General features: G+C 39.9%; 1 protein-coding gene across 2 annotated transcripts in view; it reads left to right on the top strand.

Annotated features, from left to right (window-relative positions):
• Nucleotides 1–13,137, top strand: part of PGR (progesterone receptor) — a 653,985-nt gene that overhangs the window by 526,519 nt on the left and 114,329 nt on the right. For both annotated transcript variants that reach the window (XM_078656995.1, XM_078656996.1), the window contains one exon: nt 3,352–3,482. In XM_078656995.1, the coding sequence (XP_078513121.1) occupies nt 3,352–3,482 (131 nt within the window). The remainder of the gene's footprint in view (nt 1–3,351; nt 3,483–13,137) is intronic.

Here is a 13,137-nt window from a genome sequence, read left to right as displayed (position 1 = left end):
TTGAGGTCTTTGGTCTAGGATAGTTGTCATTGTTGAGTTATAGAGAGTTGTAAGCACAGTTGTTGAGAGGTAATCCTTAAAGGCGGGGGGGCTTTAAGGATAACCTTAAAGACCTTTTAGATCAGCTAGAGGAATCTAATTTATGTTGCAAAACCATTGTATGGTTTTCTGAGTGTGAATTGGTATTTCTGCTTGGTTGATTTTGAACAGAATGATGTGGTGATCTGATCAGTCAACTAGAAGGATGTTGTTGATATTTACTATTTAACTGTGAGCTATGATTGTGTGGAGGGTAGAGCCTCTGTTGTGAGGTTAGCCGTTGCAGTGTTGGGTAAGGTCTTTACTGAATAAGAGTTCATTTAAGGATTGGATAACTGTATCTTTCTCATCATTCCAGTGTAGAGTAAAGTCACCTAGGAACATTTTATTATCACAGGTTAGTGAGCAGTGTGTTATCAATTCTGATAAGTGCTCGCTGAAGAAAGGGTGTTACCTGGAGGTTGGTAGAAGAGGTGACATTTCATCATTTTGTTGTTATTCAACATTATGTTCATGGAGAGATATTCAAAAGTGGGGTAGGTCAAGGTGTCTGTTTCAACTATGTGTATGTTGTTCTTGTGGATATTAGCTAAGCCACCAACAATGTGGTCCTCCCTGTCCTTATTGATGGTGGAGAAGCCAGGAGGAAGTAGTAGGTTGAGGATTGACCATGAAGAGTCTTTTAACCAGGTTTCCACGATGAACGCAATGTCGATGTGGTGGTTCAGGATAGTTTTAGCCAGTTTAGTTGCATGCTTGGTTGCTGATCTGCAGGTGATGACCATGCAATTAATATTTCTGCTGCAGTTGAGTTTGTGATCAGGTGGGGGAAGGGGGATATTGATGTAATGGGTTGCTAGTCTAGCGATTCTTGGACAGTTAGTGTCTCTCCTGAATTCAGGGATCACCTCGATCTTGCAGGTAGGGTTGTCCTGGGTTGGTGTCAGGTCAAAGAATTTGGCTGAGTCAATTGCTTCCTTAACAGACATTGCAGGTTAGATCTTTTCAGCCTGTGGGCTTGTTTGTTGAGAGGAGTAGTAAACCAGCACAACTGTTGGAACTTAGACATAAGTGGGGTTGTCTAAAGTTGGAGGAGGGGGGAGTTGGGACAGCCCTGGGTAGGTTTTAAGGACCATCCAGATATTTGATAAATTGAGATGAGTTTTCTCTGGACCTTTGGAGGTGTGGTAGTAAATGTCAGCTAAGAGGGTTTTATGGTGTTGCTTCAGCAGTCTGTGTTTGAAGTTTTTGGTAGCATTGGCTGAGAGATTAGGGAAGTAGACTACTGAAAAGGAGTACAGACCATGGGGTTTCAGGTTGTTGGTCTGGGTACATGTGGGGGTGTTGTGGAAGCGTGCATGTTTGATAAGAGTTATTTGGAATTACAATAATGTAACATGCAAAGGGATCTAAGTGTGGGAAATACATCTATTGGTTTAAGTATTGACTAAGATATGGTCTATGAGCGTAATACAATAGGACAAATGGAGTGAATCGAGTATTCAGGCTTATTGATAGTGGAGGGAAGCAGAGAATAAAACCAGCCAGACAAAGGAGGTACAAAGGAGGTCATCAGTGTATAATCACAGGGGACTCAATTTAGAAATGCCAGGGGGGTCAGGTGGCTTGAACTCTCTCACGAGGGCTGCTAGAGAGGGTGAATTCCACTTATCAGCAGTGAGTTAGGTAACTTGATTCAATGGAAGTGTTTGTTTTGTTGGGGGTGGGGCAAAAAGGTGAGTTATTCGTTAGAAGGGTGATGAGGGGTGCAGCAGTGCAGGAGCTGAGGAGTAGTGATGTTGGTCGTGGGTATTATACCAATAAGAGATGGCCGCTATACAGGAAGCTACTCTTAATCCTCCTTCTTATTCAGTTTGAGTAAACTGGAAGGGTAAATCATTGAAGATTAGGGTTAGGGGGTAGAAAGCGAAGATGGACCATTGGTTTTAATTGAGGATTTCAGTCTGGAGAGCAGGGCACCAAGATGGATGCTAGTCATCAGGTCAATGCTTTGTGGAACAAAACAACAAGTATTGGTGGACATGTAAGCACCAGGCAGTACTTACTGACTCACCTACAGCTCTAGTAGGTTTTGTTCGATATGTTGTGCAGCCTCTCCCCCACGCCACAGGTACCGAGTTAGTTTATGTCAGGAGCTGGGTTCGAGGCTATGAGGTGTGTCTTACTAACAGGGGGGAGGAAAACTTACCCCATTGTTGCACCATGCTGAATCTGACCCCACCAGTGTTCCTCTCATAGGGCCAGCACTGTGGGTCCAGACGAGATATGCAAGACAGCAGAGCTTAGGGCTGCCCACAATCCTAAACACTCAATCTCTTTAGAGAGAAGAATGTTTTTTGTGCAGCTTTTCTTTAACCATTTTTTTTTTAAAGTTCTATTTTGCCCACTTTCTCAGTTCCCTCTAAGGGAGTTTACAAATCCTGATTACTTATAGCATGCAAGGGAAAAAGGCCTCACCTTTGACTGGGATACTTTTGTAGAAAAAAAGGTGTGAGGGCTTTGGTGCAAAGTGCTCCAAACATCAGAAAAAGAGCCTAGCACTGGGGTGGGAAAAACCTCAGCAGCTAATGGTTTAATAGTCCTACCCTTGTAGCTGTAGAAAGGTACTAGATGTGCCTTTAGGATCAAGTTACTCATCATAGCCACCAATTGTCTGGTAGATGTAAGTCCTCCTCAATCTATATGGTCCACCTGCTTACTGCTCTCTGCAGTAAGTGGCATCTTATGAGCCTCTTAACTAATACTAGTGGCAAGAGATCTGGAAGCCATTTGTTGGAGCTTTTGTGTCTCACATAGGTCAAGAAGTCAATTCAATGTAATTTAAGCTGGCCACTGATAAGTGCTAATACGTCTGGTGGAAGAGAGACCTAAACAAGCAGTACAAGATCATCTGCAGTGAGCCAATTGTACTATTGTGCCCCAATTTTCCTTTGATGTTTATGTATTTGTTGAATAGTTTTGAGTGGTGCAAACCATAGCCTGAGGGGAAAACATTGCGCTGTACAAATAGGATTATACCGTATTTCATAAATACAGAAAGACGTATACTTTTAAAGCAGGGTATAAGGTGGTGACTTAGGGTTAAATGAATTGTCACTTGGTAAGGACAATAAGAACATAAGGTGGAGACCAAGGCACAACACTAATGGCAGGACACTGCACCCAACTCAGAGCCATCGAGCAAATAATGGCTTAGGAAGAGATTGTAACATTAATATATTTTGCATGTTCTATTGTCTGAATTGTTTGATTATGGATTCTTTTACACAGACTATTTTCGTTACATTTCAGGCAACGGATGAAAGATTCGTCTATTTATTCTCTTTGCTTATCAATGTGGCAGATTCCACTACAGTTTGTTAAACTTCAAGTAACCCAAGAGGAATTCCTTTGTATGAAAGCATTAGTACTTCTCAATACAAGTAAGTGGTGTTTATTATTCCTTTTATTCATTTTGTTTCTATTTTCAATCAGCAGCCTGTGTCATGTAGGTTAAATGAAGGGGTCTCTAAAGATTTTGTTTATAAGGGCTAGGTGAAGGGAGAACCTTTGACCGCAAAGTTTAGCGTAGAAAGAAAATTGTCTTCGAAGAAGAGCAAAGTTGTCCGACTTCCCCAAAGTTAACTTTCCCTGCCCTTGGCCAACAAAGCTGGAATGTTTTCCTGTTGATGGATGTCTCAACCTGTGTGAGCCAGGACACATGTGACCATGGATGTCCATTCATCAAAATGCTAGATGTAGCGTAATATGGCACCACACACCATTTGACTGTAATGACATCAGTTTAAGTGACTTCGAATGATTTTTGACTGAAAGTCTTCCCATGAGTTGATGTCACATGACCTTAACACTGATGACGTCACAATAATTGTCATACCTGGATGATTAATATAACAATGCAACACAGATAAATATTAGGATGCTGACATGATGTGCCAGGGAAACATTGCTCATCTTTCTTAATGTGTTTGTCTGGAGAGGATATAGTACCACAGAGCAGCACTGGGATTCAAATTTACTTATGGAACAAACTGTAATGATTTAATAGGTGGCAGGCATATATGACAATGAGAAATGTATTGATAAATCATTGGGAAAGGAAAAAAAGACATTAAATAAAAAATAGTTATCTCCCCATGTATAAATTGATTTAGATCCTATTCTAAAGAAAACTATGTTATTGGCTTAATTTATTCCTTATTCTAATACATTTTAATGTATGATAATTTGCAAGGCACTTTCACTCGTGTGATGCTTGCAGAGAGATGAAGGTTTTATTAAACACATCATTTTTCACATAGTTACAAAAATGAATCATGGTGACACTTTGTTCAAAAATGTGTTTGATTTTTAGTTAATATTTATTTAATCAGAAAAGTGTGCGTTGTTCTGTTGACTGTATTTATTTGACCAAAACCTGGTCCCAGTAAAAATATAATCACTGTTTATCTTCTGTACTGTTTTGTGGTAGCTGGTGATCGTTCAAAATAGTGGGGCATGGTACTTTCACTGATTTGAAGTGATATAGTAAAACGAGCGAGCCGGTCCTCTTCTAAGAATAGCTCACGGCTATCTCCACTAAGAACATTTTGAAACATTCATTAAATAGTCCAATCAGTTCATGATGTGCTAAGCCTATGAAACCTAATGCTCCTCTAGAATCGACCCAGTTTATTTTCAAAGTCACTAGGGGTGCTCCCATAAATCAATAAATTACCTCCCTTGTGCTAGGGCCACAATTTGGTCAAAGTTGCCCCCTTAAGCCAAACATTCCATGCAATATATATTTGGTTTTTTTATTTATTGAAGTTTGCCTTTTGTTGACCATTTAAGCATTACATTGAGTATACCAAGGATCATAGAGGGCACAATATGCTTTTAGCAGGATTCACTGGAGCAAAGAAATAGATAGCTGTGCAGAAGACGACCTTGTCGAGCTGGATAGTCTTCTGCATTAAGATTTGCTAAGCATTAGCCAAAAAACAGCCCCCAGAAGGTGTGAGAGCCCATTCTACCAGGCAAATGTCTGAGGACACGGAAAAAGAAAAATACAAGAAACTGACATCAGCACACTGTGATAACTCTTACATTTGGCTGTGTGGGAGCACACAATCCAGTCTGGTACCGGGGAAATAGTCTAAGGAGAGAACTCTTGGTTAGGATATCCACCAGAGAGTGCATTACAGAAGGTATAAGTGTCATGGTGGTAGTTTTATAGTGCAGTTGAACTATTGTCTGATTTTGTTGACCCTTTCTACAAAGAGGATGTTGAGTACATTGCAAGTGTCTTTTGAGTGGGTACTCACTGTCTGGTATGCAGTGAAGCATCATTTGATGGCTTTGAAGAAGGCCTCTTATTGCAAATGTATAGCGGGTCGTTTTGGCTGTAGAAAACAGACTTTTTCTTGTTAGATTGAGGTCTGTCAGATCGTTCTGGCATTCTTTTTTGCACTTTTACCCCCCAATTCATTTAGAGCATTTTCTGTTGGTTATAATTTAGGAATTCTAGAAAGCGCATTGTTTTTGTAAAACATGTTATAGTAGTTTCATTGGAGTATGAACTACAACATCAGCTTTCCTGGTTATTGAGAAACTTTGAAAGTGATATTTATATGTACATGAGTGGGAATCAGATGAGACTTCAGCGTCTTTTATGGGTAAAACCAATAATATTAAAAGTTCCACTGTCATCTGGAGGTAGGCCACAATTGACTGCAAAGTGGCTACCTCCAGCATCCAGTCGTTAAGGTACAGGAAAACACCAACTCCAAACTCTGAAGATGGGCAGGGACCACCGCCATCTCTTTTGTATGCTCCCGAGGGGCATTGGCAATGCCCAGGGGGAGTACAGTAAACTGAAAATGCTACTGGTCCACCTTAAAGTGCAGGCAATGCCTGGTGGACTGCAGGACGACTGTATGAAAATACACCATCCAGTTGCTGGGTCCAGAGCAGATGGGATCTTGGTCTATGTGAGCATTTATATATTATTGTATAATGATCAAAAAGGCAAGTAGATCTTGTTTGCGTATGTTAATGGTAAAGCCCTGAAAAGAGCAGTACTGCGTTGTGACTGGTTTTGATTGACCACAATAAGTTATTGGAAGTGGTGGGTGGAGAATGACATAATGAAGTAATCTGTCCATCTGTATTGGTGGTTGCCTTTTTGAGTGCTGGCATAGTGTTAATGATTGGGTCTTGAGAGCTGCCCAATAGGTGTGTTGGCTCAATGATCCACATCAGTGTATTGTGCATGGTGATGGGGTCTAGGAGATTAAGGAGCTAGTGCCCCTTTTCTTTATAAAGCAGACACCTGGAAGGTTGGAGTCTCCAAGTAAAACTTCATTTGCATTTAATGTGTAGTAAAACAATTTGCAATTGTTACATATTGAAATGGGTGCAACTCTTTTACTGTGCATAATATCAACTCTTGGCTCACAAATGTAGCATTTCTGACCTGAGGTGTGTGCTATCACTGTGGTTGATTAATGTCTTAATAGAGAAGTAGGTGATTTTCTTGGTGAAGGTGGTGCTACTTTCTGGCGGCCTCTTGATTACTTTAAATTCGGCTATTTCAGAGATGGAGATGGAAATGTGGAAGCGTTGTACGTTTTAAATATTGCTGGGGAGTAGATGACCAGGAGGACTTATGGCTAACTTCATGTTTGTGTCTTCGGTTGATGTGATAAACACTGTAATTTATGAGGATGGCTATGCACATTTCGTCTGTAGAGCTCAGGCTCAACCATTGTTCACTGATAAAAAAGTTCCTCAAGCTTTCTTGTGATGAAGGGGGCTATGTCAGTGAAAGGAAACATGTTCACTCATACACATTGTGGATTAGGGTCACTTTATCGTAGTTTTCTTCAAATGACCTTCAACACCTCACTGCGTCTGCTCCTCTCCCAAACGCTGATATCAGAATCCTCCCATCCTCGTTCAACATTCCAACCCTGACTCAACAACATAGAAGAAGTAAACCCAACAAATCCTTCCCCTTACAATAACACAATACTTAAAGACAAATTAAAATAACATCCTAATATTCTTATAATGGAAAAAGAACTATTTCCACTAGTGTTAATTTACAGGCATCGTCTGAAAACAAACAACATTCCCCCAGGATTCCATTTATTTGTTACAGCATGTGGAAGTGGCAATTTAAAGTACTGAATCCAAACTCTTGGATTTGCATTACAAGGTTAGTGCTTTCTGACAAACTCTTTCTCTGTCCAGGAAGTTGTTGATTTTTTATTTGATTGTTAAAAAATGAGCATGGTTCACAATGCAGAAAGTTAATACATTTACTGTGCACTCACTGTCGCTGATTCTCTCCCGAACTTCTAAGTTGCAGTGACGCAGGTATTTGATGTCGCCACTTATACTCAGTCAATGATATGCGTACATTCACAGCCTTAGTCTGAGGCTGAGATGTCTCCCCTGACATAAATATGAGAACAAACATACTATATCAGATCCGATAGAGTGGATAGGTTTAGATCAAGTATGTGCCTAAATCGCTACTTCAGAATTCTCGTAATAATCCAAAAGACTTCTCACTCAAGAGCAAGTAATGAGAATGCCCACTCCATCTCCATTGTGCAAGGACAGATAATGTTTAATCAGTTATGGCCAGGAGCTGAATGAAAGAAAGCAAACACAAGGAGACGATGGACGGAGTGCTGAAACTTTTCAGACACTCACTCCCAGTCACATATCTGGGTCGAATCTATCATCGTTATTTAGCTCACTTTGCCACCCCAGTTTGGACCCAGCCATATGCAAATCAGTCTTGACCCTGTGCCTCATGGGAACAGTCCAGCCCGAACTGCCAGGCTAGGTCCTCCCTGCACTGGAAACAAGCATCCTAGGACCAGTTTCAGGGTAACACCCCTCATCAGCCAGGCTAGCTTGAATTCAGTGGCAAGGTGAGAAAGGGGCCCATGTCTGGACATACCCTGCCAACTTAGGGCAAACAGAGCAAACACAAGAAGATAATGGACGAAGTGCTGAGTGGACACCTCACAAGAACAGGCCAGGAAGGGTTCCACAGTGGTATTCGTACAGCCCTTAGAAACCCCTGGGTGATAGGCGCTATACAAGTGCAAATTACATTACAATTACATTATGTGACATGATTGAAGGCTCAAGATCTCCTCAGTTTTACATGGCTTCTCAAACTTGCAAGGGTGTGAAACTTAATCTACCATCTTTAGTCATTTCAGGCATAGTTCACAAAAAAAGTTAATCTCTGTAAGCTTGTGATAGGAAATGCAACCTTTCATGGTTTCCTGTTTTGTTTCTGCCTGCATAAGTGGTGTATGTGACCTTGGGCTATTTGAGCCTGGTGAACAACCACTAATTGCATGTGCCCCTCTTTAAGATATGAAAGCCATTTTTGCTATTTAGTCAGCAAATTTTACATTTTTTTAAGTCGCCTGTAAAATGCACACAAATATAGCTAGCCACGTAAAGGTCAAATTACAAATGTGATCCTACACAGGAGTAATCCTCTCACATTTGAAACAAAACCTATATTATGAGCTGAAGGAACAGCCATGTAATACTCTAGACTAGGGTTCCGCATTTCAAGTAAACTGAACAATTCTTTGCAATTAAAATATTGTATATCGCACTGTCTGAGTCAGCTGTTGTTGCAACTTATCAAAGTAGAGTCCAGCTGTATAATGCTTTAACCTTAAATGTAAGCTGTGTACACACTTGCATTTAAAAAGTGTAAAATGCACCTAAGCACTATGATCCCAGAAAGGCTGCAGTTGTATGACACAATTTTATGCTTTTGCAGTTTCACAACCTTATTTTTCATGACTCCATTTAGGAGCTAGGTTGCAAAGTCAGACTCATGACATATTACTAAATAGGTAAAATAACAGTTCTCCTGTATTGCATCTTTTATACATTCACATGCTTGAATCTTCCCCATCGTCATGGTGGAAGTCCCACGGTAACAGTAAAATAGCAGTATTAAAACTCAACATCCAAATGCCCATAGGAATTCACTAACCTTAAGCAACCTATTACCATTGTTTTAAATAATCGAACCTCCAGGCAATCAGAGCATAGACTATAGAGTCTCCTTCTCCCGGAAGACCAACCATACCTCAGATTTCTTGCCACGCTTCGTGTGTTAGGGAGTCTCCTTGAGCTCTGCATAGCAACAGTGTATCTACTGTTGCCCTTTTGAACTTCCAGCTAGCAGTTAATTTCTTCACTTATATCTTCTTCTGAGATACAGACCAGGAGTGTGAGTACCTATATTTTCTTCGCTATGTCATGGTAAAAAAAAAGTCTTGTTTAGGCCCTGTAAGACTTGTAGAAAGTCCAGACTATAATCTGAGGACCCACATAAGTCTGTGTTTATTTCCTATATCCGGACCACAAAGCCAGAGAATGCAAGTACTTTCGTACTTTCTCCCCAACAGCTCTCAAAGATCGGAGGGTAGGCTGCATCTCTGGTTGAAAAATGTGGCAAAAGGCTCTGAGAATGAGGAGAAGCCACATACCTCCTCCAGAAAGAAAAAGGAAGAAGGATCTTCCTCTTTGCTTAAAGCCCTTAAAAAATCCAGGTCCCGAAGTCAAGGGAGGAAAAAAGAGCTAAAAAAAGACCAGCCTGGTCACTCTTCTCCTCACCAGAGGTCTGGTTCTGCTCCATCGTTGATGCTTCATACTCCGTCCAGGCAAATCTCAGCTGAGAAAACCCGCGTGTCTATGATCCCGCCAACGAAGACATCACCGTCTACAACCTCCGCTCTACTGGATCTGGCGCGACGTAGACGGTTTTGTCAGCAACTGCTACGTCGACGGTCAAGATGATGACGGCGGCTTCGTCGACAATGGCAGTGATGGTGATGGAGCAGATTTCATCGGCAGTCAGGCATTGTTTTATTTTTGTGCTTCAGACAGACTGCATTTAAATTGCCACGCACATTTTGGTGCAAGTTAAAAAAACATGGCACATGAAAAATATGAAAGTAAGGCCTAAGTCAGTCTAAAATGCTTGTGGTGAATTAACATGTTTTTGTAGTGTAGAGGCCTTTTTAGCTTTGAAGATTAATAGAATGTGTTTCTCTCTTCCCAGCTCATCCCTTGTAATCTAAATTCACTATTCCTGTCTTAAGAGACTTTGGCTTGTTGCATATTTTGATAAACATTATCAGTTTTTGGTAATCAGAGGATGGTCATTATTGATTAGTTTGGTGATTAATGATTATTGATTTCACCATCAACTATTCAACTAATGGATCATTGACCTTAGGAGGGAAGTACAATAATTGCCCAAGTTAGATAAATGTCCAAGTCCTGATTCCTGACTCCAATGCTCAGAACCTGAAGACTGGCAAAGCAGTACTGGAAGGTGATGCAAGAAGTGGTGTGAGTATCAATAGGGTTGTGAAATGTTGTTAATATGCTAGGATGTATTTTTGAAGTGTTGAAAATGTTAAGTTTTTTTTTTTTTACTGTTGGTGAAATTTTGCTCATTTTGAATTGATGGTGTTATTGATTATATTGGTAATTTAATAGGACATAATTTTTGGTTATTGATTACATGTTTTAACTCTTTATGTTAAGTGAGTGTCTTGTTCTATGTTATCTGGAAACACAGGTATGCACACCTGTGGGAGAATCCCGGGATGGAATAGCGGGTGGTAAATGGAAGCCACACTGCACTGAGGTTACTCGTCTTTTGGAATAACACTGAGAAGCTAGGTAGGGCTGGCAGTGTTAAATTAGGGACTATGTTCTGTGTGAGTGATTGATAGCAAAGAGTTCGCTGCTAGAATTTGGTGTGATATCACCTAGAAAGGGTCACACTGAAGGAGTAGCAGGTTCTTCTGAGCTTGATTGACAGCAAAAGGGTTTGCTTGTGGATTTACCTGTAGTGTTAAAAGAGTGAACGGAAGGTCTTACTCTGTGAAGGGTAAGCGGAATGTGTTACTCGCAGTGAATATAAATCTATCCTTTATTTAGTGGAAGAGACAGAGTAGCAAATGTATTTATGTTGTTACTAACAGAGTTATTGATTAAGAGAAATATTGCAGTAAGATTTTGTGGAGGGTCAGTGGTAGGAGTAAAACTGACTAAAATTGAGACTGACAGCTTTGGAAAAAAGAAATTGCATTGAACTATTGCAAAAATGAAATTGTTTGAAGGTTTAAAGAAGCTGTTAGGAGGTAAAGTGAAAAATTCATTTTTTATTGGTGATGCTCCTGAAGGAACGCCTGTGCATTTTATGTCTACCAATTTCGGACAAAACACATGTATGTGGGTTCACCAATGGTGCAAGATTACTGAAAAAGAAGGTGCTTTGAGGTTTCCAAAAGATGGTACTTTTGAATTTCAAATTATTGACAAATTAAGGGAAGTGTTATGTGAAATAAAGACACCATCTAAAGCTGCAAAATTTGAGGCCTTAAGCATGTGGGAAAAAGCAGCAAGAGAGAAAGCAAGTGAGGATAAAAAGGTAAAGCACCAAATTCAGGAGAAGGGAATTAGTGATGATAAAGAGCTTCAAATAAATAATGATTCAGGTGATGAAATAATTGATGCATTATTAACTGAGTGTCCACCACTTTATGTGGTTCCCATGGAAAATACTGAAAATAGTGCACCAGTAAATAGTACAGTGGCTACTGCTTCTGTTGAACAGAGAGAAAAACAGATTGAGAGAACTGTGCAAACATTTCAGATTTACACAGTACCTGTTGATTCAGCACTGACAGTGATACCTCCAGGTGTTACTGCTTCAAATGTGCCTGATTCAGTCCAAGAATTGCTAACTGCAGATGCACAGATAATGCCTAGAAAAATTATGACTGTCCCACTTAATATGGTCCCTACTGAAAAGGTTCAAAGAGCTGCAGAAGGAGTGACTATGGCAGGGTTTATTTCAGAAACTCAGAATACACAGATTATTGAACAGAAATTACCCCAATCACTAAAAGGTGAGGGGAAAATGGTATTTACAACATCTGCAGCCCAGAATAAAATAAATATATTTGAAAATGGGATTTCTCAAACCTGCTTTGAGGAAGCAGCAGTGATTAAAAATATAGAAAACATGGGAGAACATATTAACACAGGCCCTGGAAAAGAAAAACAGCTTAGTGTTTTAAATTCAACATTTGAACATGAAGAAATTAACAGTCCCTGCTGTATAAATAATGAAAATGTGAACCAGTGTCAGGAAAAAGAATTAATTTGCCTGCGTAAGGAAATAGCTGCATGTGCATTAACATCACATAATGGACTGACAGAGTTGGCTAAAAAATATGAAACTGATGATTCAGGAAGTTTTCCATTTCAGGAAGGTTTTAGGGTACACATGGATGATGAAGCAAATGAGAAAATGTGTTCTTCAGGAATGCAATTGCACATTGCAGAAATAAAATATATTTTTTACTGCAATGGGTTTGAGAAATTAGGAGACAAATGGGCAAGAAAACATGAGAAGAAAAAGAAACCACCAGACCTTGCAAGGAAACTGGATAAGGAAAAGAAGCCACCAGATATAATTGAGAAAAATAATAAGCAGAATGAGGGAGAAGCTTTTGCTTACTCATTGAGAAAAATGGTGGGAGAAGTGCATGTTCCTATGCTACAGAATAAATGTGAACTTGCAGCATTTCTGAACATAATCCCACAATTGAGAGACAGACTGATGCTGTGGTACCCACAAGTTGATGGATTTGTTGAAATTTTAAAAGAGTTGTGCATTAATTTGGAAATGTTCTTTTACATTGCCAGGCTGACTAAATTGTGGTTTGAATCTAAAGTTGTTGTGAAAAGTCCAGGTGAAGAGACAATGAAAAGGGTTTGCATGAATGCACCATCATTTTCTGTTGTTATGGAGAAAAACATAGCAGTGATTATTTTCCTGAAGGGTGGAGTGCCAGCAAAGGATGTTAATTGGGTACAGATTAAAACAGCACAGGATGGAACTAAAGGTGTTTTGGTATGTGCAAATTCAGGTATGGATGTTGTACTGCTGGAAAATGTGTCCTTTTGGGATCTTTATAACAGTTTGAGCAGTGGAAGAAGAAATATAAATTTAAACAT

This window comes from Lissotriton helveticus, chromosome 8 (genome assembly GCF_964261635.1).
Source record: "Lissotriton helveticus chromosome 8, aLisHel1.1, whole genome shotgun sequence".
In the NCBI taxonomy this organism is placed as follows: domain Eukaryota; kingdom Metazoa; phylum Chordata; class Amphibia; order Caudata; family Salamandridae; genus Lissotriton; species Lissotriton helveticus.
This window is presented reverse-complemented; position numbering and strand designations above follow the sequence as displayed.